The sequence below is a fragment of the Rhododendron vialii genome, chromosome 3a, assembly GCF_030253575.1.
Source record: "Rhododendron vialii isolate Sample 1 chromosome 3a, ASM3025357v1".
Classification (NCBI taxonomy): domain Eukaryota; kingdom Viridiplantae; phylum Streptophyta; class Magnoliopsida; order Ericales; family Ericaceae; genus Rhododendron; species Rhododendron vialii.
In genome coordinates, this window is record NC_080559.1 from 13,372,106 (window position 1) to 13,392,831 (window position 20,726).

Below are 20,726 nucleotides of genomic sequence, written 5' to 3' on the forward strand. Positions count from 1 at the left end.
ATTCCCGGAAGAGTTACCTGGTTTACCTCCCGAGCGAGAGATTGAGTTCACCATTGATCTACTTCCCGGTACCGCTCCTATCTCCGTACCTCCGTATCGTTTCGCACCTGCCGAATTGAGAGAGCTAAAGACTCAGTTACAAGAACTGGAGAACCTAGGATTCATTCGTCCAAGTACGTCTCCGTGGGGAGCACCGGCTCTTTTTGCGCAAAAGAAGGATGGTTCACTCCGTTTGTGTATTGACTACCGTAAGCTAAACCGAGTCACCATTAAGAACAAGTATCCTATGCCTAGAATCGATGATTTATTTGATCAACTTCGGGGTGCCACTTGTTTTTCTAAAATCGACTTGAGGTCCGGTTATCATCAATTGAGGGTTCGTAGAGAGGACATCCCTAAAACCGCTTTCCGCACTCGTTATGGCCATTATGAGTTCGTTGTTATGCCTTTTGGACTAACGAACGCTCCAGCTACATTCATGGACTTGATGAATCGTATTTTCCGTGCTTATCTTGATTGCTTCGTCGTCGTCTTTGTGGATGATATTTTGATCTATTCGCCTACGGAAGAGGAACACCAAGCCCATCTCACCATCATTCTTGAACTTTTGAGAGAGCACCAGCTATACGCTAAACTTAGTAAGTGTGAGTTTTGGTTATCCGAAGTTAAATTCTTAGGCCACGTGGTTTCGAAGGGTGGAGTGTCTGTTGATCCAGGAAAGATAGAGTCCATTATGAATTGGCAGCGACCAAAGAACGTATTCGAGATTCGAAGCTTCTTGGGTTTGGCTGGGTACTACCGCCGTTTCGTTTTAGACTTCTCTCGTTTAGCGGCACCACTGACTAGATTGACACGTAAGGGGACCCGATTCGTTTGGAGTGACTCGTGTGAGACAGCCTTTGAGGAGTTAAAGAAGCGATTGACTACCGCGCCGGTTTTGATTGTGCCCGACCGTGGAGTTGGCTACTCTGTGTATTGTGACGCGTCTAAGGAAGGGTTGGGATGCGTGTTGATGCAGGCGGGACGAGTGGTAGCGTATGGGTCACGACAGTTGAAAACACATGAGCGGAATTACCCGACACACGATCTAGAACTTGCAGCCGTCGTATTTGCTTTGAAAAGTTGGCGTCATTACTTGTATGGTGAGAAGTTTGAAGTCTTTTCCGATCATAAAAGTTTGAAATACTTATTCTCTCAAAAGGAACTTAACCTTCGTCAACGCCGTTGGATGGATCATTTGGAGGATTATGACTTCGAATTACAATACCACCCGGGGAAAGCGAACGTTGTGGCTGACGCATTGAGTAGAAAACCGACACATCTAGCGAGCCTAGCGATTCATGAGTGGAAAGCAATGAACGACTTGGGCTCCTACGCCATGCACTTTGAGGAAGTTCGGGAAGGGGTCACGTTATGCAACTTGACGGTACAATCGACTTTATCGACGAGAGTGATTGAGGCCCAGCAACATGATGAGGAAGCAGAGGAACTCCGTACTAGATTCCTTAGTGGAAACGCTCAAGAAGGGTGGATGATTCACGCCGACCGAAGCTTGCGCTATCAAGGAAAGTTGTTCGTACCCGTTTCGTGTCGGGAAGAAATCTTACGAGAGTTTCATCATTCTTCGTTAGCCGTTCACCCGGGAGGAACGAAAATGTATCATGATTTGCGTAGACAATTTTGGTGGTCCGGAATGAAGAGGGACGTTGTGATTTTCGTGTCCAAGTGTCTCACGTGCCAACAAGTGAAAGCCGAACATCAACGACCCGCGGGGGAATTGCAACCATTACCAGTGGCCGAGTGGAAGTGGGAGCATGTGACCATGGATTTCGTTACGGGTTTACCGAGATCGCCAAGGGGGCATGATGCTATTTGGGTAGTTGTGGACCGTTTGACTAAAACCGCTCATTTCCTACCCATTCAAGTCACCGATTCCGTTGATGCGCTTAGCCGTTTGTATATTCGAGAGATCATTCAACTTCATGGGATTCCCGTGTCCATCGTGTCCGATCGAGATCCGAGATTTACCGCACGTTTTTGGCAGAGTTTACAAGCTGCTTTGGGCACTAATCTTCTATTTAGTACCGCGTATCATCCTCAAACCGATGGGCAATCCGAGAGAACGATTCAGATTTTGGAAGACATGCTTCGGGCTTGTGTGATGGATTTCCGGGGTAGTTGGGAGGACCACTTGCCATTAGTTGAGTTCGCGTACAACAATAGCTATCAATCTAGTATCGAAATGGCACCGTATGAGGCTTTGTATGGAAGACCGTGCCGATCGCCTGTGTGTTGGACCGAATTGGGAGAGGCTACGTTTGTAGGACCGGACATGATTAAGGAGACCTCCGAGAGCTTGAAAGTAATTCGTCAACGCCTTAAGGAAGCTCAAGAGAGAACGACCGAACAAGTGAAGGTGATTCGCCAAAGATTGTTAACCGCGCAAAGCCGACAAAAGAATTATGCCGATCGTCGTCGTCGCCCGTTGTCATTTGAAGAAGGGGATCATGTATTCCTCAAAGTATCGCCGCGTAGAGGTTTGTCTCATTTCGGGAAAAAGGGAAAGCTATCGCCGCGTTATATCGGGCCGTTCGACATCATTGAGAAAATTGGGGAGGTTGCGTATCGTTTGGCTTTGCCACCAAGGCTATCGGGTGTTCATAATGTGTTTCACGTGTCTATGTTGAGGAAATACGAACCGGATCCGTCGCATGTGTTAGAATGGTCCGAACTCGAGTTAGAGGCCGATGCGTCTTATGGGGAAGAACCGGTCCGTATCCTAGATTCGCGCGACCAAGTGTTGAGGGGTAAGACGATACCGTTAGTGCGAGTCTTATGGAGAAGTCAGGGTAGCGAGGATCAAACTTGGGAACGAGAAGATGAGGTTAGAGAGAAGTATCCGTATTTATTCCCGGAGTAACCCAAAGTGAGTACTTAAGATTGAAGTATTTTGATGATTTAGCATGTTGCATAATATTTGTGATTGAGGTTTTGCATGCATAGGTGATATGTGTGTTAGCTAGTTTTGGCTTGGAAAATTTCGAGGACGAAATTCCTTTAAGGAGGGTAGGATGTAGAGACCCGTAAATTTCCTATTTAATTTTTAATATTTATAGTAAAAGAAAATAAAAGAAAAGAAAAGGACGAAAATGGTTTAATTATGAATGTGGGGGTCTTTTGTGTAAGGAGTTGAAAGTTATGGGGTGTTGGTGTAATTTGTGCATGTGTGCACGTGTATACCAGGGAAATGTTTTCTTTTTTTTTTACTTTCATTTTCCATTTCTTATCTTAGCTCTCTCCCGATCTCTCTCACTCTCTCACCCAACCACCCAAAAATCCATACCAATCAACTCCCAAACCATCTTTAATTTGCATATTCGAGCTTGTATCGTGTTGGACAAAGTTTGGTTCGGAGTATTTTCGCTTGATTTGAATTCCGGAAGCTAGGGTTTGCATAATCTCTTTGATTCCGGTTTGGATACTCGAGGTAGGGAATTCTACCTTTCCTTATATGTTATTTGGGTTCTCTTATGTCTTGTTTGAGTATTTCCATACTTTGTTTGAGCTGATATTGATTGTTGTTTGGTCTGGATCAAAATCTGTTATCTGATGAAAAATCGTCAAATTCTGGATTCCTACCGGTAGGCCCGTCCGTTATACCGGTAGAACGCTGTTGTGTTGCTAGAAAAATTAGCTTCCTACCGGTAGAACTTTTCTCCTACCGGTAGCCTGTCTCAGATTTTTCCTCGTGCAAAAATGGTGGCCTTTCTGTTTTGCATTTGTACCGGTAGGACTTATTCCCTACCGGTAGGATTGTTAATTTTTTTCCCACCTACCGGTAGTATTTTTATCTCTACCGGTAGAACTCTTACCAGCTGAAACTTGCACCCACTGTTTACAATTCCTACCGGTAGCTCCATGTTCCCTACCGGTAGACCACCAGTGAAAAGCAAAACTTCTCCTGTACCGTTCCACTTTTCTTTTCCAAGCCTAAATGCCTTTCCAGGGGCTACAATGATTTGTTTATTATATATGATGATGGCTTGGGTAAATGCATGGTACCATGATCATTGAGACATCCAACTTGGTTTTGTCCGAAAATGTAAATTCTTTTGTTGAAATGTTAAGGATGAGCTTCGAATTGCGCAATGTTTTACGAACGATACACTTGAACTTGCAAATGACGCGCGAACATTCAGGGCCCATCGACGGGTGGGTGCCTGGCAGGGGATATCAGGGTCCCATAATTAGCCTGGCAGGAGCTAATGCTCAAAATATTTTTTTCAAGGCCTAACCTTCAAGGTGGGTGCTTGGCAGGGGATATCGGGGTCCCAAAATTAGCCCGGCAGGAGCTTCGGCTCAGACACATAAATGACACGACATGTTGAGACACGATTTGAACGGATATGATTTATGGGTTGAATAAAAGAAAATTTGGAGATTTTGGGACACTTGTTCATGAAAGTTGTGCTTCCTCCGTTGTCTTGTGATCTTTTATCATTTGTTCATTCGTCTCGCTCATTTGCATATAGAGTTTGCGTAGACTTTTCTACTGGGCTAGTGTAGCTCAAGCCTTATATTATTTTCAGGTGCTAACCCGGAACCCTAGCTTGCATTGCTTGGCGTGCTTGGAGTGTGGTCATTATTTTTGAAAGCTAACCGAAGGAGTTACTTATTCATCTTTGTAAATTTATTTTGAAAGATGTATTCGTAACTTAAATTGTAATTCTTTTGATTTGGAATATTGTAACCCTTAATCCTCCTTCGACATTTGATACTTATGTTGATTTGGGGCCGTTGAGCCTATATTATAATATTTTGGAAACTTTGTGAATTTGGAAGCTTAACTAAGGAAATGAGAACACAGTGATCTTTTGGGTACCGTACGGATATTTGTGAGTATTTTTATTATGTAAATCATTTATAATTATGTTTAAAATCGAGGACGTGACAAGTTTTTTGTTTCAATATTAGAAATTTATCAAATTTCACTACAAATTTACTAAAATTTTAACAAACATGCAAATGAATGGACACAATCAACCATGAACGCAAAATCAAAAATAACAAATTTATCAAATAATTTTACAAATGCCCCTTACGATAAATGTACCATAAACGCAAACAAAAGTAAAAAAGATATTTTTTCTCCTTATAAATTTGTATAATATGACGAAATCCAAAATTAAAAATAACAAACTTATCACACAAAAAATTTATCACAATTCTTGAAATTTATCTCATTCTGAAAGAGGTAAGGTAATAAATAGAGCATAATAAATGTGCGGTAATAAACGGATATAATTAAGGAGAGTCTTTTTCTTTTTTTGGTTAGTGGGATATGAGGAGACTTTGATACAATTTCAGATCAAAAAGCAACCCATAATGATGCCATGAACTAGACTATAGGGGCTGCATTTAAAATAAAACTTTAATTTTCTCTATTTAATAATACTAAATGCTCACCATATGCAGAGCTTAGCCAAAAAAAAAGACCCAGCATATGTACAGAAGTGGAACAACGACATTTTTCTCACCCACATGTAGAATATCTCTCTCTAGTGGCTTCCTTAAGTAAATAACCAGAAAACTATTCCCAAAAAAAAAAAAAAAAGTAGCACGAGCACGTCGAAAATATAAAAAATGATAGAATCCAGAAAAACTTTCTAGGAAAATCTCCATTAAAGAGAAATGGATTGTCCAGATTCACTGCGAAAACAAGGAAAACCTACCGAAATATAGGTATACAATAGGGAAAACCTTGGCTAAATTATTGTCAGTATATTTGATTTTCTTTCCTGAATTTTTTTTTAATGTGCATTAAATTTGTTCATTAGAGCCGAGATGAATCCAAAATATACAAAAAAGTAAAAAAAAGTAAAAAAAAAAACACTATAACAAAAAAAATTGAAATATCTATTTAATTGTCTTTAGTGTGATCTTACCTAAACTTTTGTTGATTTTGGTTAATGTTTTTATACTCTTCTAATTATTTTCGTTGAGACAAGTTATTGAACTCAATAAATTCGACCAGATAAATTTGACATCTCATCTGCATTGAAATGATGTGGTAATAGTAATTTTTGGTATGCTAATAGTAAATCATGGAGTGACACTAGTAATTATGGCATGACAAAGAAATGGAATGACAATTCCTTAATTTATTTTTTTAATGGAATGACAATTCCTTTACTAAGGTAAATAGTGATTTCATTTCATTTGGAATGAACATTCTATGATCATTTAATGGTGAACTAAATATGAGAATAAGTATGTCATTAGAATGATCATTCCATTCCAACTTTGATTCCATTGAATCAAACATACGCTTTATATAGAAACTTTGTTTTGAAAAAACTAATTTGAGTAAAAACTCATGCATCCTTAATGATCATAACAATTAAACTACTACTCCCTCCGTTTGAATTTAATAGTCCTTCATTATTTTTTTTTGGGTCAAACGGAAAATCAAATTTAATAGTCCTTGGTTCAATAGTAATCGGATAAAAAATGAGTTTTATTTTTAAATTGATAATGAATTTTATATCAAATATGGATCTTGTTTAATAGATTTAATAGATCTCAATTAGTTCTATAAGACAATGTTTTCAAAATTACATAAAACATAATAAATTATATGATATAATCGATTGAAAAATGATACGAATTCTCAAAAATGACTATTAAATCTGGACAATGAAAGTAATAATACTCACCATACAGTTCACCCGATGCAAGATCACGCAGATATAGAGCACCAGTTTCTTCCGCCAATAGAATGTCTTTTCCAGTGATTCCATGTAAATAAAGAACCATGTCTCTACGCCCATATCGAGCAGCATAATGGAGAGGTGTAAATCCTTCTTCGTTCAAAACATTTGGAAGAGTAATCGAGCTTTTGTTGACTAACATTTGGGCTTCCTCAATGGTGCCACAGAATGCAGCCCAGTGAAGGGTTGTCCAGCCAAAGTCGTCAACTAGATGTTCAACATCATGCGGTGTCATCTTCTCCAAAAGCATCCTCACAAAATGGGTTCTCCCCCCAGTCTGGATGGCGACATGAAGTGCTGTATGGGAGAACGGGGTGATGGCAGCCCTAACAGCAACTGGATCCTGTTGTATTATTCTCGTTGCTTCGTCCCAGTCCCCCTTCACTACAGCTTTGTGCAGGGGCAGATAACGTGTTACCCTATTCTCTTCTTCTTCGTCGTCTGCAAATGAAAGCCTGCAGTTATATAGGCAAGTGGATTACATTGTATTACGCACAACGTGTAATAACAAATACTACCATACTGTTGTTACTTACCAAGTGGATTACAATGTATTACGCACGACGGGCAATAACAAATACTAGCAGCTTTTCTGTGAGAGGCAAAAAGAGGAATTTTGAGATATCTCATTTGTAACCCTTTGGGCATCAGATTACTTTTGAATAGTGAAACTCTCCTTCGTCTAACTACCCGTGGAGTATGTATTCATTACCGAACCACGTATATCTCTGTGTTCTCTGTGATTGCTCTCTCTCTCTCTCTCTCTCTCTCTTCTGTAATTACAAAGCAATTAATCACGTCCGTTTAAGTTTGTTAACGCTTCCGCACAACAAATACTGTCTTAAGTTCCACTTGAGCTAAGTTCGATTCCTAGCAACCACTTTTACACCCCTCTTTTTTTTTTTTTTTCTCTATTATTTTTTTTTGGATCTTTTGGTTTTTCTCCCAATCAACAATATTACGAAATCAAATTACTAAATTACTTTGTTAGAAATTTTAGATTTAACAAACACAACATTAATGTACAAGTGATATGTTATATTTGATTAAAAACAACTCATAGTTAAAATAAATTGAGCGAGCTAACACGATTTTTTATTTTTATTTTTTTCCATACAAATCTTAGTTAGAATATGAAGCAAACTTTCTTTTTTTCTTTAAAAAAATAAAATCTTACAATATGTAATAAATTGAGTTCCACTAAGAGCATTTTTGGACTGTTGGAGCTTTTTGACCTTTTAGGTTTTTCGAGAAAGATCATTCTCCTCACGTATATTAACTAAAAAACCCAAAAAAAAAAAAAAACAACCACGAGTTTGCGGAATGGACTCCAAGTTCTTAATTGGATAAGTAAAGTACAATGACTCAATTGAAGAATTTGTTTCAAAGAATGCAAAGATAAGTTATTTTCTACGGTAAGACGTGTAACTTTGTGACACAATTTTGAGCACGATAATCTCCCAAATCATTGGATGCACGTCAGCTCACATGTATCAAACTAACATGAGTAATGTTATACAATGCTAAGAGCGTCCGCAATGGGCGTGTTATATTTGTGTGTCAAAATGTTTGTAAAGATATATGTTGGGATAAAAAATGGGTCACACAAGTGTGTGTTAGACATTGCTAACTTAGGAGTGTGTTGGTATAAATATGAGTACCTCAATGGGTTAGTTAGGATTGAGTTATTTTTTGATATTAACTCTTTACAATAATGTCAAAAGAAACAGCTTTAAAAACTTACAACGGCATTTCTATTTGACATTCATGCTTGAGCGAAATGTCATTCAAATTTTGGTGATCATGCAGAAAAAAGCTATGGTACACAGGGTATACCGTATATCTAAATTATGACAATTTGTGATTTTCATTATGCCAATTTTTGGTTTTCTAATGCATATTTATGATGCTAGGTACGACTTGTACTTTAAAATTTATAGCAGGTTACCCATAATTCAAAAATATTGTTATTATGTAACCATAAATATTCGTACCAGAATCCATAATACTTGTACCCCAACCAAATATATATGTACAATATCAAAAATTAAATAATGATACCCACAAATGTTATAACAACACCATAAATTGGCATTATCTTATCACAATGAGTCGTATAAAAAATTCTTTAACTTGTATGATATTCTGTAACAAAATCAAAATATGTCGTACTAGAATCAACAATTGTTATACCCAAGCCAAAAATATTTGTAAAATACCACAAATTTTATAAAATAACCACAATTGTTATGATAATACCTAAAATTATCATTTTCTTACCACAACGTGTTATATCAAAAGAAAACATATGTAAATACCACAAATTATATAACAAATCACAATTGTTATGACAATACCATAAATTGTTTCTTACCACAACGTATCGTACCAAAGGAAATCGATTAAAATATTCGGTAATAAGACCAAAATATGTCGTACCACTATCAATAATAATTATACTCAAGCAAAATACATGTCTACAAAATCAAAAATTCAGTAACAATACCATACATTGTCGTTACCTTAGCACAATATATTGTATGAAATTTAAACTAAAATTATTTTTAATTTCTGCTACAATATTTTTTTTAAATTTTAAATTTTTGCCATATTATCTTAATTTTCAATTCCATTCATATTATTTTTTTGAAATTTTAATTTTTTCCTATATTATACCTCAAAAATTTAAACTAAAAAAGAAATTCTCGCTCAAAATTTTCATCCAAGAAATTCACCAAAAAATAAGTACTATACCCAAATTTTTTTAATACAATTGCAATTTCCTCTCAAAAATACTTCTCGAAATCAAATTCTCTCTCTAAAAAATTTAATCCAAAAAACCAAAATCCCTCCAATTTTTCATGGATAAATGAGAGTTCACTAAAAAATTAATTATTCAACTGTCTGAAGATAAGGATTTGGGTTCGACCTTTCAGGTGAAATGGGTTGAGTATGACTGTCAAAAGTATAACCAATTTTAACTTCAATTTTGTTTTTTAATTTTTTGTTAGGATGATCGATCGAAAAACCGTTAGGAGATCAAGTCTTACGATATTCAACATTGTTACTAAAATCAAAGATTATCGAATATTGACAAGTACGTATGAGAAGACATTATTATTTAATAATGTCATGTTGATCAAATTCAACTAAAAAATTGATCATATCAAATAGTCTAACTTTATTGGTTTATTAAATTAGTTTTAAATTATTTTATTGTTTTCATAATTTTAAATTTAATAGTTTAGAAAGTAAAAAAAAAAAATTCCTAAAAACCCCAATTTCTAGTCCACCCAAATTAATATTAGACCACATTTGAAAGTCCATTAAAGATAGAAGAGAGAGAAACTCGACAATAGAATAAGTGATGACCGGTTAGATAGGTTGTCCTTTTTTCAATTAAAAAATTGAACGGTTAAGATTAGATTATCTCAAATCTAAAGGAATATATATAGGGTGCGTAAGGTACACACTTATTAAGGGGTGTGTACCATAGGTCTACCCGATCATGCAATTTAAAATGTTAGTCCATTTCAATATGTTTAGTCAACACTTTGTTTAGCTGTGATGTGATAGAATGCTGAAGACTTTGATTAATAACAAAAATATAGAGAAAATGCATATATAGAAAAATAGATAAAAAAAAAACAGAAGTAAGTTTTCAAAAAAAGAGTACTGGGCATGTATGTTTTATGGTTAAAGTTTGAATTCATAGAGATGAGACTCACTTATTGTTTGTTAGCTTGTTTGTCAAACTTGACACACATGTTAACATACTACTAGATTTAACATACTCTTAACACACAAGCATTGTGGCACAAAAAATGCATTTTTATTTGTTAAGTCTTAACACACACAATTAACACACTAGTTACCAAACCCAAGTCCAATACTCGAACAACTCAAATCAAATTAAAACTTCTTAAAAAAAAAAGTAATTAATTACCATATTGCCATAGAGATGAAGTCGGAACGAACATTTTCTCCAAATTTGTCCACAATTTTCGAGCGGTTTCCAAGCCCAACATGTCTAGGCGGATATCTTCGGTGAGGGTTGCCAGTATCCATCCCTGTACAAGATTGTCTGATCTCTTCCGGGCCTTGTAGTAATCTTGGTTGTCAATTTCCTCCTCCTCTGTGCCATCGATGAAACCAATCAAACCTCGCTTCTCGATGAAGTCCTCCATCAATTTCTTCCACTTCTTGTAGTCTCTTTCAGACAACAGCTTGGGGACGAAGTCCAGGACGTTAAACACTGTCGGGCATGGGTACTTCTCAGTATGGGAACTAGTATTGATATTGCTTGGGGAAGCCATCGATGCGTGTGTGTGGATGTATGGAAAAGTATTTGGATTATAGTATTCGGGGGCTTGAGGAATCCATTGATGTGTGCGCGTGTGGATGTATGGAAAAGTATATGGATTATAGTATGGACAAATTTTTCTAGTCGTTCTTTCGGTTTCAATTGCAATCAAATAAACCGTGTAGTTTGTTTTATGTACCAAATTGGTAAAATCGTTTACTCCATGACTGAAACTAACGGAAAAATTGATTTTAGTTTCAAGGCTCTTTTAGGGTGTCCATTAAAATGCCTTAGAGCCAAAAATCTATTATGACCATTTAAGATAAAATGATCAGAAAAATAAAATCTTCGCACCGGTTCAAGCAGATTGAAAATTGAAACATTTAATTTTTTAACTATATATTTTAATATATAAACGGTGTAAAAAAATAAGCGTAATATAGTAACTTTACCCTAATGGAGAGAAAGAAAGGCTGCCTCCGGAGAAAATTGGATCGCAAAAATAATCCTCCTTCCATAAAAATTGGCAAGCGCTTGCGTTTTATCTTAAAATCATCCTCCTTCCATAAAATCATAATGGATTTTTACACCATTTATATATTAAAAATATAGTTAAAAATTAAGTATTCTAATTTTCAATCCGTTTGAACTAGTGCGAAGATCTTATTTTTCTGATCATTTTATCTTAAATGGTCATAATGGATTTTACACCGTTTATATATTAAAAAATACAGTTAAAAAATTAAGTGTTCCAATTTTCAATCTATTTGAACCGATACCAAGATCTTATTTTTCTTATCATTTTATCTTAAGTGGTCGTAATGAATTTTTGACTCTAAAGCTTTTCAATGAGCATCTTAAGAGAGCCATAAAACTAAAACCAATTTTTCCGTTAGTTTCATTTATGGTGTGAATGATTTTACCAATTTGGAACATAAAACAAATTACAGAATTTATTTGGTTACAATTAAAACTGGAGAGATGAAATTGAGACAACTATAAAACTGGATGGACGACTACAAAAATTTGCCCTTATAATATTCGATCTCTCCTTACTGGTTTAGACGTTGTTGTGCAATACATGCCATTTCATGACCGGCTATTTTTTAAACTTCTCGATCGACCCTTTTAGTTCTGTGATTCTTTACTTCCTTCCGTAATTCCTTGTGCATAGTAGGAGTACTTCTCTTTTCACTGTTGTGGTGGTAGTATTATGGTTTATATCTCGGGAAAATGACAGCCCAGGACGTGTTTTAATAATTAATATCCGCCTACGACAAGTTAAGAACAATTATTAATGCTGAAAATGTCTTTGATGGGTATTAATTATCAAAACACGTCATTGACTGTCATTTCCCTTATATCTCTCAACTAGAGGTGTCAAAAAGACGGGTTTGGGCCAAACTGGGTAAGTTATAAGTGGGTTGGGTCTTTAATAGTTCATTGACCCATTTAGTCCCGATTAGTTAGGAGTTCAATTATCCATACCCAACCCAACCCATTTTTTTAAAATTAAACTCAACCCGCCTATTAACCCAATTAAATTAAAAATGACTAAAATACCCATATACACTGAAATGACCATATCACCTTTGTACATTTAAATGACCAAATTACCCTTGCATATTAAAATTACCATAATACCCTTATATACTAAAATGACCAAATTATCCCGTATACTAAAATTACTGAACCAAATGGAGATTTTAGCAACCCCCCCCCCCCCCCCAAGTCAGTCATCCCTGTTCGGTTAAATAAGCTATTCAAAAAAATTCGTATTTGTTAGTTTTTCGTTAATTTTTTTGGAGGTTATTGCATCGTCATGACAAAAGAAATTTAAAAAGTAAAAAAATTACAATCGTAACCTAATTTTTTTGAATAAAGACAAAAATAAGCCAATAAGTCAATTTTTTCGTCTTTATTCCAAAAAAATTGGATTTCAATAAAAAAAATTTACTTTTTAGATTCCTCTCGTCATAACGATGCAATAATTCCCAAAAAATTGACGAAAAACTAACAAATACGAAAAAAAATTAAATAAAGACAAAAAATAAGCCAATTTGCTTATTTAGCCGAACGGGGATTCTCTCTCTTAACTTTCAGCACGCACACACACATACACATATTATATAAACCTCGCCAAAAAAATTTGCTAAGATTTCACGTTAAGTATTATCGAAAGTCCTTATTTTATTTTAAGATTATTGATTTTCCCTTTTTATTATTAGTATATATATATATCTCCGTCGCCATCGACTCGAGAGCACTCAGAAAACCTCCGCGCCTGATTTCCAGTCCCTGCTTTTCGTTCGTTCCAGAAATTACTGTGGTAGTTATATTTTTTTTTGGGAAAATGACGGCTCAGGACATGTTTTGATAATTAATACCCGTCAAGGACATGCTGAGAACATTTGAGAACATTTGTTAATATTGAAAATGACCTTGGAGGGTATTAATTATCAAACACGTCCTTGGCCGTCATTTTCCCTTTTTTTTTTTTGGTAATGTTCATGACCTATTGGGCATTTAAGTTTACCCAATTGAAACCCAACTAATAAATGAGTTGGATTGAATCTATTTTTCAATAGATGGATTTAGATTTATTAATAGATCTGGGTTTAATTTGTCACCCCTACTCTCAACCTTCCCTTTGATACTTTGGTCATGACGGTGATACGAATTGGATTGCCCGTGCACTTTTAACACGGATGAACAACATCATCATCATATCAACTTTACTAGTGGCAAACATCATCTTATCAACTTTACTAGTGGCAATGCACACGCTTCGAACAAAATTGTCGTGCCCATCGTTGTCTTTCTTGTTTTTGTTTTTGTTGTGAACTTTGGCTTTAATTATTTGGACAGGGGCTAAAGTTGGCAGCCTCCTCCACCTTAGCTCAGGGCCGGTCCTAGTTCCAAATTTGTTTCCTTTATTGTTTTTGGGCATAAATCTCTTTACAAACCAATAATCCATACAACTCCTGAAAAAATAAGAAAATCTCTGAATCCAGATAGCATACTTATAATAAGCAGTCTCTGAATCCACATAGCATACTAATAACTGATTACAGGGGATGGAGAGATGAATATCTTCCAAATCATACATTTTTCTTTAGGCACCAAATGCTACTTCCTTCTCATTCTGCATAAGAAAACAAGTTCCTGGCCATAACTGACTCAGGCTGCCGCTGCTCTGATCATCTGCTGTTGTCTTCATCATATTCTTTTTACAGTGTCGCCGTGGAAAGAAACAAATCCCTCGCTTGCAAGGGTATGAAGTGAATTTCGCAGCTGGAAAAAAACATTCAAGCGGAACCCATCAGTACACAAACAAAACTCGCACTCACAGGAGGGAGAGAAAGAGAGAGAGAGAGAGAGAGAGGCTATGTTATGTGGACTATTCTAATATGAATGTAAGTATCTGTGTCGCATACCCTGAGTGATACCCGGCGATTAGGGAAGGGTGTAGCATATGCGTTTGGCACGTATCCACTTTAGACACTTGGGACATGAAGATCATACATGGAGAAAGAAGCTCATACTTGTTACAAACATTTCTAACCTTCCACACAGATGGGACATGACGATCATCTATGTTTTCAATTCTACTTGTTAATTTTCAAGCGCATTTCTCAATCCTTTATAGCATATTACATAACAACATTCAAGTTCTGAATAGAAATAAATGTCCAGGGCGTATCACCATATCATAACATAGGAGAGAGGAGGCAAACCACTAAAATTGAATTCAATGCACCTCCAACAATCGAGAAGAAGGTCCTCCAATCTGCAACTTCTCCGTAATTACATTGCGAGTTGCTGATAACAGATTTTCTCTTCTCATCCTTTCACTCATGGAGACCCCAGTTGTAATGAGATCCATATCAATGGTTCCTGGTAAAGAAAACCTTCATAAAGGCTCCGTTTAGTTGATGGGAATGCTATGTGGATAATTAGTTCCCTTGAAAAGTGAAGTGAGGGGAAGTAAAGAAAAATAAAATTTATTTTCTTGTGTGCGTTCTCTTGACAGAAATCTTGCAGGAAAACAAGAAATCCTTCATTTTGGCAAGACCTATTTTGCAGGAAAGTGTTTCTCAATAGGAAGTTGAAGTTGTGAATCCTACAACTTTTCTAGTAACTGAACACACAGAAAACCACATAAAAGTTAATTTGTCCATCCTTTTCGTGCAACTGAACGGGCCCATAAGGATCCTACTCAAGCAAACAGCATATAGTTGGAAAGAGCATGTGAAGACATAGCTACAGAGTCATGACTCAAGGACTGCTAAATGAGAATCATATGATTCATGAGTCAAATATGCAAGGCACAACTTCTTCAATAAACTATCAAAGAAAACATGAGGCTCATGTATCACAACTACATGGCATAAAATGAAGGAAAAAAAATGAATGGAAAACCGGGCACATGAGCTAACCGTGAACCCATGGCTCCCAAAGGTGTGCTTGCATGTACCTGATTCCAAGTCCCATAATTTGAGGACTTCCACATTTCTGCATGTGAGAAACATCGTGTTGTCAGGGCTCCATGAAACAAAAGACACTGGGTTGTGGTGGCTTCGTTGTGTGTTTCAACGTCAACTTACCATCTTCCAGCACCTTGAACAAAAAAATGCAGAGATCTTGAGGTGCTATGACTTATCGAAAAAAGATGCGGTTCGAAAAAGCGGATAAGTTGTAAAAAGCACGAGAGTGTTAGCCCAACACTTAATCAACCCGATTCCAATGTGTGCATGCATATTAATAAGAATTTGAAATCTAACCTTCCAAAAGAAAGTTGATACACCCAACAAAAAACGTCGATATCCCATGATGGTTAGACCACATACCGCTTTGAATTTTATCAAGTGGTTAGGTCAAAAACCAGTGAGTACATACAAGTTAAATTCAAGTTCACCTTCCTTTTGGCATTCATACTCTCTAAAGCATGCATGCATACTTTGTGTATAACATTCGAAAGAAAAGATGAGCACACACAAGTTAAATCCAAGTTCACTTCCTTTTGGCATTCATACTCTCTAAAGCATGCATGCATACTTTGTGTATAACATTCGAAAGAAAAGATTGGGATGGTTCTCCGTCCAATAAGTAAGCATGCAATAATGGGAATGAGCTAATGTCCAGGCTCCAGAGCAACGAGCAAACATACATAATCATGGAAACAAAGCATGCCACAATAAGGAAACCAATTATATCCTGCTCAACATATGCTAAGAGAAGATGCTGCAGTAGAACAGGTTGTGCCTTGTGCATATGCGTATAACCAGGAACTATAAGTCTATAAGGCGTTCATTTTTCTCAGCCAATGTCACAAGTGAGACCAGAAGATACCAAAGCATAAGATCCCTAGTGAGTGGGAAAATTTCAAACAAGCAAACTCATTCCAACTAATGTTGGCAACTGTGGGTCCATCTAGAATGCCAAAATCATATGGGTAGCATGATTTTAATCTACATTTCAAGTCCAAAAAACACCTTAAGTTTCTATTTTCCATTTCGTGTCGAATAGAGTGGTAACTAAGCTTCGTAGTCTTCTCTTGCTGATGCAGAATTGACTATTGTGACTGTGGTATTAGGAATTACCCCACTGGGGAAAGGCAGATCAGGTAAGCAGTCAATTGTTTAAAAGTCAGCCGTCAGCCCATTTTAAGTAGTTGATTTCTGGTACTGGTAGCAGCATGCTCACACAACATTTCCAGGGAAGCACAAGAACACAATATCTAGCACAGTATATTTCTAAAGAAATATTCATCTCATATCTTCTAAAATATTGATTGCAACTACAAGAAACTGAAACAACAGTAAGTTTGTGTGCCCACTAGTTCAAGAAGGTTGTTAACAGACATCTTGTGCAGGTGCAACTCTTCTATGTTTAAACCAGAAGTTGACAGGTCTTTTGCCAGGTCTTCACACACTAAAAGAAGTGCCTAACATAAAATACCAGTTGATGAGAAAATGTAACGAAATAGAATACAACTTTGTCAAAGAGAAATTATAAAACTGTTTGCTCAGACCTTGAGATAACGTTGAGGATGAACATTTATAGCTTCAGGCATGTAAAAGGCCAAGTTCAAAGGTACACACAAACTGGGGACAAGATTTTGGGTAGCATCTCTATCAAGGGACTCTGTTTTGCAACAGGGGAGAGATTTCTGAGCATTCTACTCAATGAAACAAAAAAGGGAATCATTAATGCATAAGTCATACTTCGTAAACACTGCAGGACTAGCGGAAGTTTAAAGGAACATACATCAATTAATATGTTCAAATGCTTCAAACTGATTGCTGGTCTCAGAATGCCTCTGTAAGTGAATAAACTTTGTCTTAAGGCTTTGCATATCGAGTGATTCTCATAGAAAACAAAAATTCAAAACCAACCCCCAAGGGTTCTAAACGGATTAACTGGATCCCCAATGAAAGGAACACAAGAAAGCACAACTACCTGATGGTTTACTCAAGAACAAAAGAAAGCCAGTACAACTTATTTTGCTCAGCGAAAGTTAGTATTGTTAGAATAGTTAGAATAGCACCTTGGAGGAGTTGAACTCCTGACCTCCTTACTCCTAGCACCTAAGTGCATCCCCCTGATGTCGTTGGGCCAAAGGCAACTTATTGTGCTCTTTTCAGTGGCGGCATAAGACTTTCAGAGAGGAAAAAAAAATGAAGCACTAACAAATGAATCGAAAGCTGACAGTAGGCACCAATATTCAGGACAAAAGAGACAGAAAGAAATGCCACAAGAAAGAGAAAGCAAACCTTCTCCTAAATATGAACCTATTAGAAGTTTCAGCAAAATCCGGAGTTTCTGAGTCCAATTCTTTGGACACCACTGTTGCTTCAGCAATGCCAAAAAGCTTTAAACTCTCACTCCAGCACTCTGCACTCTGCCAAAGAAGCTTAACTGCTAGAATCAAACTAATAAGCCCAAAAAGAATCCAATCTGGAACATAGATATCTCTAATAAAAACTAGGGAAAATGATTAAAAGTAAAACCTAGTAGGATAAGAATATATTGTATGGGTACGAGATGGCTAGATGGGAACCTTAAGGGGAATATGGATGAAGGAGCCCTCCGGCCATTCCAGATGCACCCCCACCAATGCCGATGCCAACTTCATCATAAATGTCAATGCACATGGGCAACTCCTTGGGACTGTGCTGCAAAGAAATGAACCCACAAATAACTTGTATCAACCCCTATTCTTATGAGCACCAAAATTTAGCTTAACTCTTTAACATCCTCAGATCGACCTCAGCAAAGAAGATACATCAAATGCAAAGTTAATTTTAGTGACCAATAATCAGACCATAATTTTGGACTGTGCATTAAGTATTCAAATCAAGAATATTGACTCTATTTGAGCCAAGTAATAAAGAATAACTAACTGTATCTTTTGTCATCTTGAAATGGGGAAAACTATTTATTTATCTTTTGAAAAGTAAATGGGGAAAACTATATACTGACAGAGAGATCGTAAACAGTTAGAAAACAGATTCATAACTACTGATTCCACCTCATCCAGTCACTCCATTTGAAAAGGCGAGTTTAGGTAGTAAAGAATGGCACACACTTATCTGTCGCAAACTACTGAAACTCTTGACTTAAAATTCCATATGCATGTCTTTATCCCCTAATGATTTTAAACCTTCAACCAAACCTTCCCTTGCCATGCATCTTCAATATCAATTGCTTTACAAGTGTATTGTTCCCAACCTACATTATTCAATCATAAGCTAGTCAGCAGTCGCGCAACATTACAGCAAGTATCAAATTTTGTATGCATCATGTTAATCACGGGATTGTAAGGAGCCTGTAAATTTCCAATTTTGATTTGGATTTCTCATTCTAAAGATGTTTTGATTATGTTTATTGTATCCTTCTTTAAAGTGTTGGTGCTTCTTAGCTTGGGAAAGCACCTATGCGGGTGTGCACTTCGAAGACGACGAAGAGTGCATTGGAGAGTGCCAAGCGTCAGAGTTCGCCGAGAGTGGTGTGAGAGAACCCTTGAATTGGTTGTACGTGAGCAAATAATGTGTTATGTTCATAATCAAATAAAAGTGTTTGTGTTCATGGTATTCCGCTGTTGCACAATCTTCCAACCAAGATCGATTTTCAGAAAATGTATCCATCTAAATTCTCCACTAAAGAAAGCGATGAAACCAAACTGAAGATGAATTCACGCAGAGAAGATGAGATCGAAAGCCACCGTCTAAACCTACTGCAGAAACTGATCAAATTACAGACCCATCAAACCAAAGTAGAAAAATGGCAAGATTAAAAATTACAAACCAAAAATCAGGTCCTCCGGAAGATGTTTGTGTTTAGAACCACAAGAATAAAGTAGTAAACACAAGAACCAGAGACAGTGGTATACCTGAGTCACGAAGAAGTGGTGGTTCCAACCGGCCGAGCCCACGCGAACAGCCATGGCAAACCGATCGAGGAGGGTGGGCAGCCATGGCGTGGTGAAGCTTTTGTGATGAGGAAGTCGGTAGAGATGGCCTAGTGCTAGAAGTTTTTTGGTGAAAGAGTGGATGCTACTTTTGGAAGGACCCTTTATGCTAAAGTTGACTCTATTATTTGTAATGGGGATTGGAGATGGCCTAGTGCTAGAAGTTCTCTGGTTGGGGATATTGTTGCTCAGACTGCCCATGATCTTGTTCCTCATACTTAAGGAGGATATTGTTGTCAAGGAGGATATTGTTGTCTGGCTTTTGAACCCTACTGGGAAATTTTCTGCTAAATCTACATGGTTTGAACTTTGGTCGCGTGCTCCTGAGGTGGGTTGATCCTGTTTGGTTTGGCATAAGTTCTCAGTTCCTCGTTGGTCATTTTATTCAGTGGGTGGTTTTTCTGGGTCGTTTGTCAAGAAAGGATAGATTACTGGCTTGGGGGTGCAGGCTGATTCACGTTGTATCTTATGCCATGGTGGTCAGGAATCTCATTTCCATCTGTTCTTTGAATGTCCCTTTTCTGCACTGGTCTGGTGGCAAGTTAGGGAGAAGTGTGAGGTGCCCCCTCATGGCTGGGATATGGCCTCTGAAATTCAGTGGGGGTGTTGAACTGTAGATCCTTGTCGATTCAAGCCACCACATTCAAGTTTTGTTTGTCCGCTTTGATTTACTATCTTTGGAGAGAAAGGAATTCTAAAATCTTTCGACAAGTTGGCAGTGATCCTTCTTCAGTTGTGGCTTTGATCATTGGAGAAATCAAGGCATGTGCGTGCTCTTGGAGGAGGATGGTGAGATGACATGGCAATTCTAGATTTTGTGTTAGATGGAGGTTCTCGAAGTCTGTCTTTAATTCTGCTTAAGTTAATTTTTTTGTTAGTATCTTGGCCAGGTTGAGTTTGTTTTTGTTGTTTGTACTGAGTTCTCAAGGCCATCTCTTTGAGTGTTGGGCTTAGTCCCTTTTATAATATCAACTGGTTCCAAAAAAAAAAGTCGATTGGAGATCAGGCAGTTTCGAATGGAGATCGATTTCGCCACAGAGGGAGGAGAGAGAGAGAGATCAGACAGTTTCGAATGGAGATCGATTTTGCCACAGAGGGAGGAGAGAGAGAGAGAGAGAGAGAGAGAGAGAGAGAGAGGGAGGGAGGGAGAGGGAGCAAGAGAAACGATGATGGAGAAGTC

At 37.2% G+C, this 20,726-nt stretch overlaps 2 protein-coding genes across 8 annotated transcripts in view; both read right to left on the reverse strand.

Annotated features, from left to right (window-relative positions):
* Window positions 1-11,158, reverse strand: part of LOC131318928 (ankyrin repeat-containing protein ITN1-like) — a 28,173-nt gene extending 17,015 nt beyond the window's left edge. For 2 of the 4 annotated variants that reach the window (XM_058348982.1, XM_058348980.1), the window contains exons 1-2: window positions 10,717-11,144; window positions 6,717-7,211 (exon numbers count right to left, since the gene is read on the reverse strand). In XM_058348982.1, the coding sequence (XP_058204965.1) occupies window positions 6,717-7,211; window positions 10,717-11,086 (865 nt within the window). In that variant the 5' untranslated portion in view covers window positions 11,087-11,144. Of the gene's footprint in view, window positions 1-6,716; window positions 7,212-10,716 lie in introns of all 4 variants that reach the window. The other 2 variants (XM_058348979.1, XM_058348981.1) reach the window with 2 other exon arrangements.
* A 2,831-nt stretch (window positions 11,159-13,989) lies between these two features.
* On the reverse strand, window positions 13,990-19,593 carry LOC131318933 (uncharacterized). 4 transcript variants are annotated; one of them, XM_058348987.1, is made up of 8 exons: window positions 19,469-19,585; window positions 18,137-18,246; window positions 17,850-17,977; window positions 17,344-17,395; window positions 17,108-17,254; window positions 15,551-17,020; window positions 14,834-14,970; window positions 13,990-14,367 (listed from the first exon to the last, which is right to left on the reverse strand). In XM_058348987.1, exons 1-6 carry the CDS (start codon window positions 19,551-19,553, stop codon window positions 16,874-16,876), a joined length of 669 nt encoding a protein of 222 aa, XP_058204970.1. In that variant the 5' UTR covers window positions 19,554-19,585; the 3' UTR covers window positions 13,990-14,367; window positions 14,834-14,970; window positions 15,551-16,873. The 4 variants fall into 4 exon arrangements, with proteins under 4 accessions (XP_058204970.1, XP_058204969.1, XP_058204971.1 ...); XM_058348986.1 differs by having other exon boundaries at window positions 13,996-14,367; window positions 14,511-14,970; XM_058348988.1 differs by lacking the exon at window positions 13,990-14,367 and having other exon boundaries at window positions 14,425-14,970; window positions 18,137-18,251; window positions 19,469-19,593.
* Window positions 19,594-20,726: the final 1,133 nt, after the last annotated feature.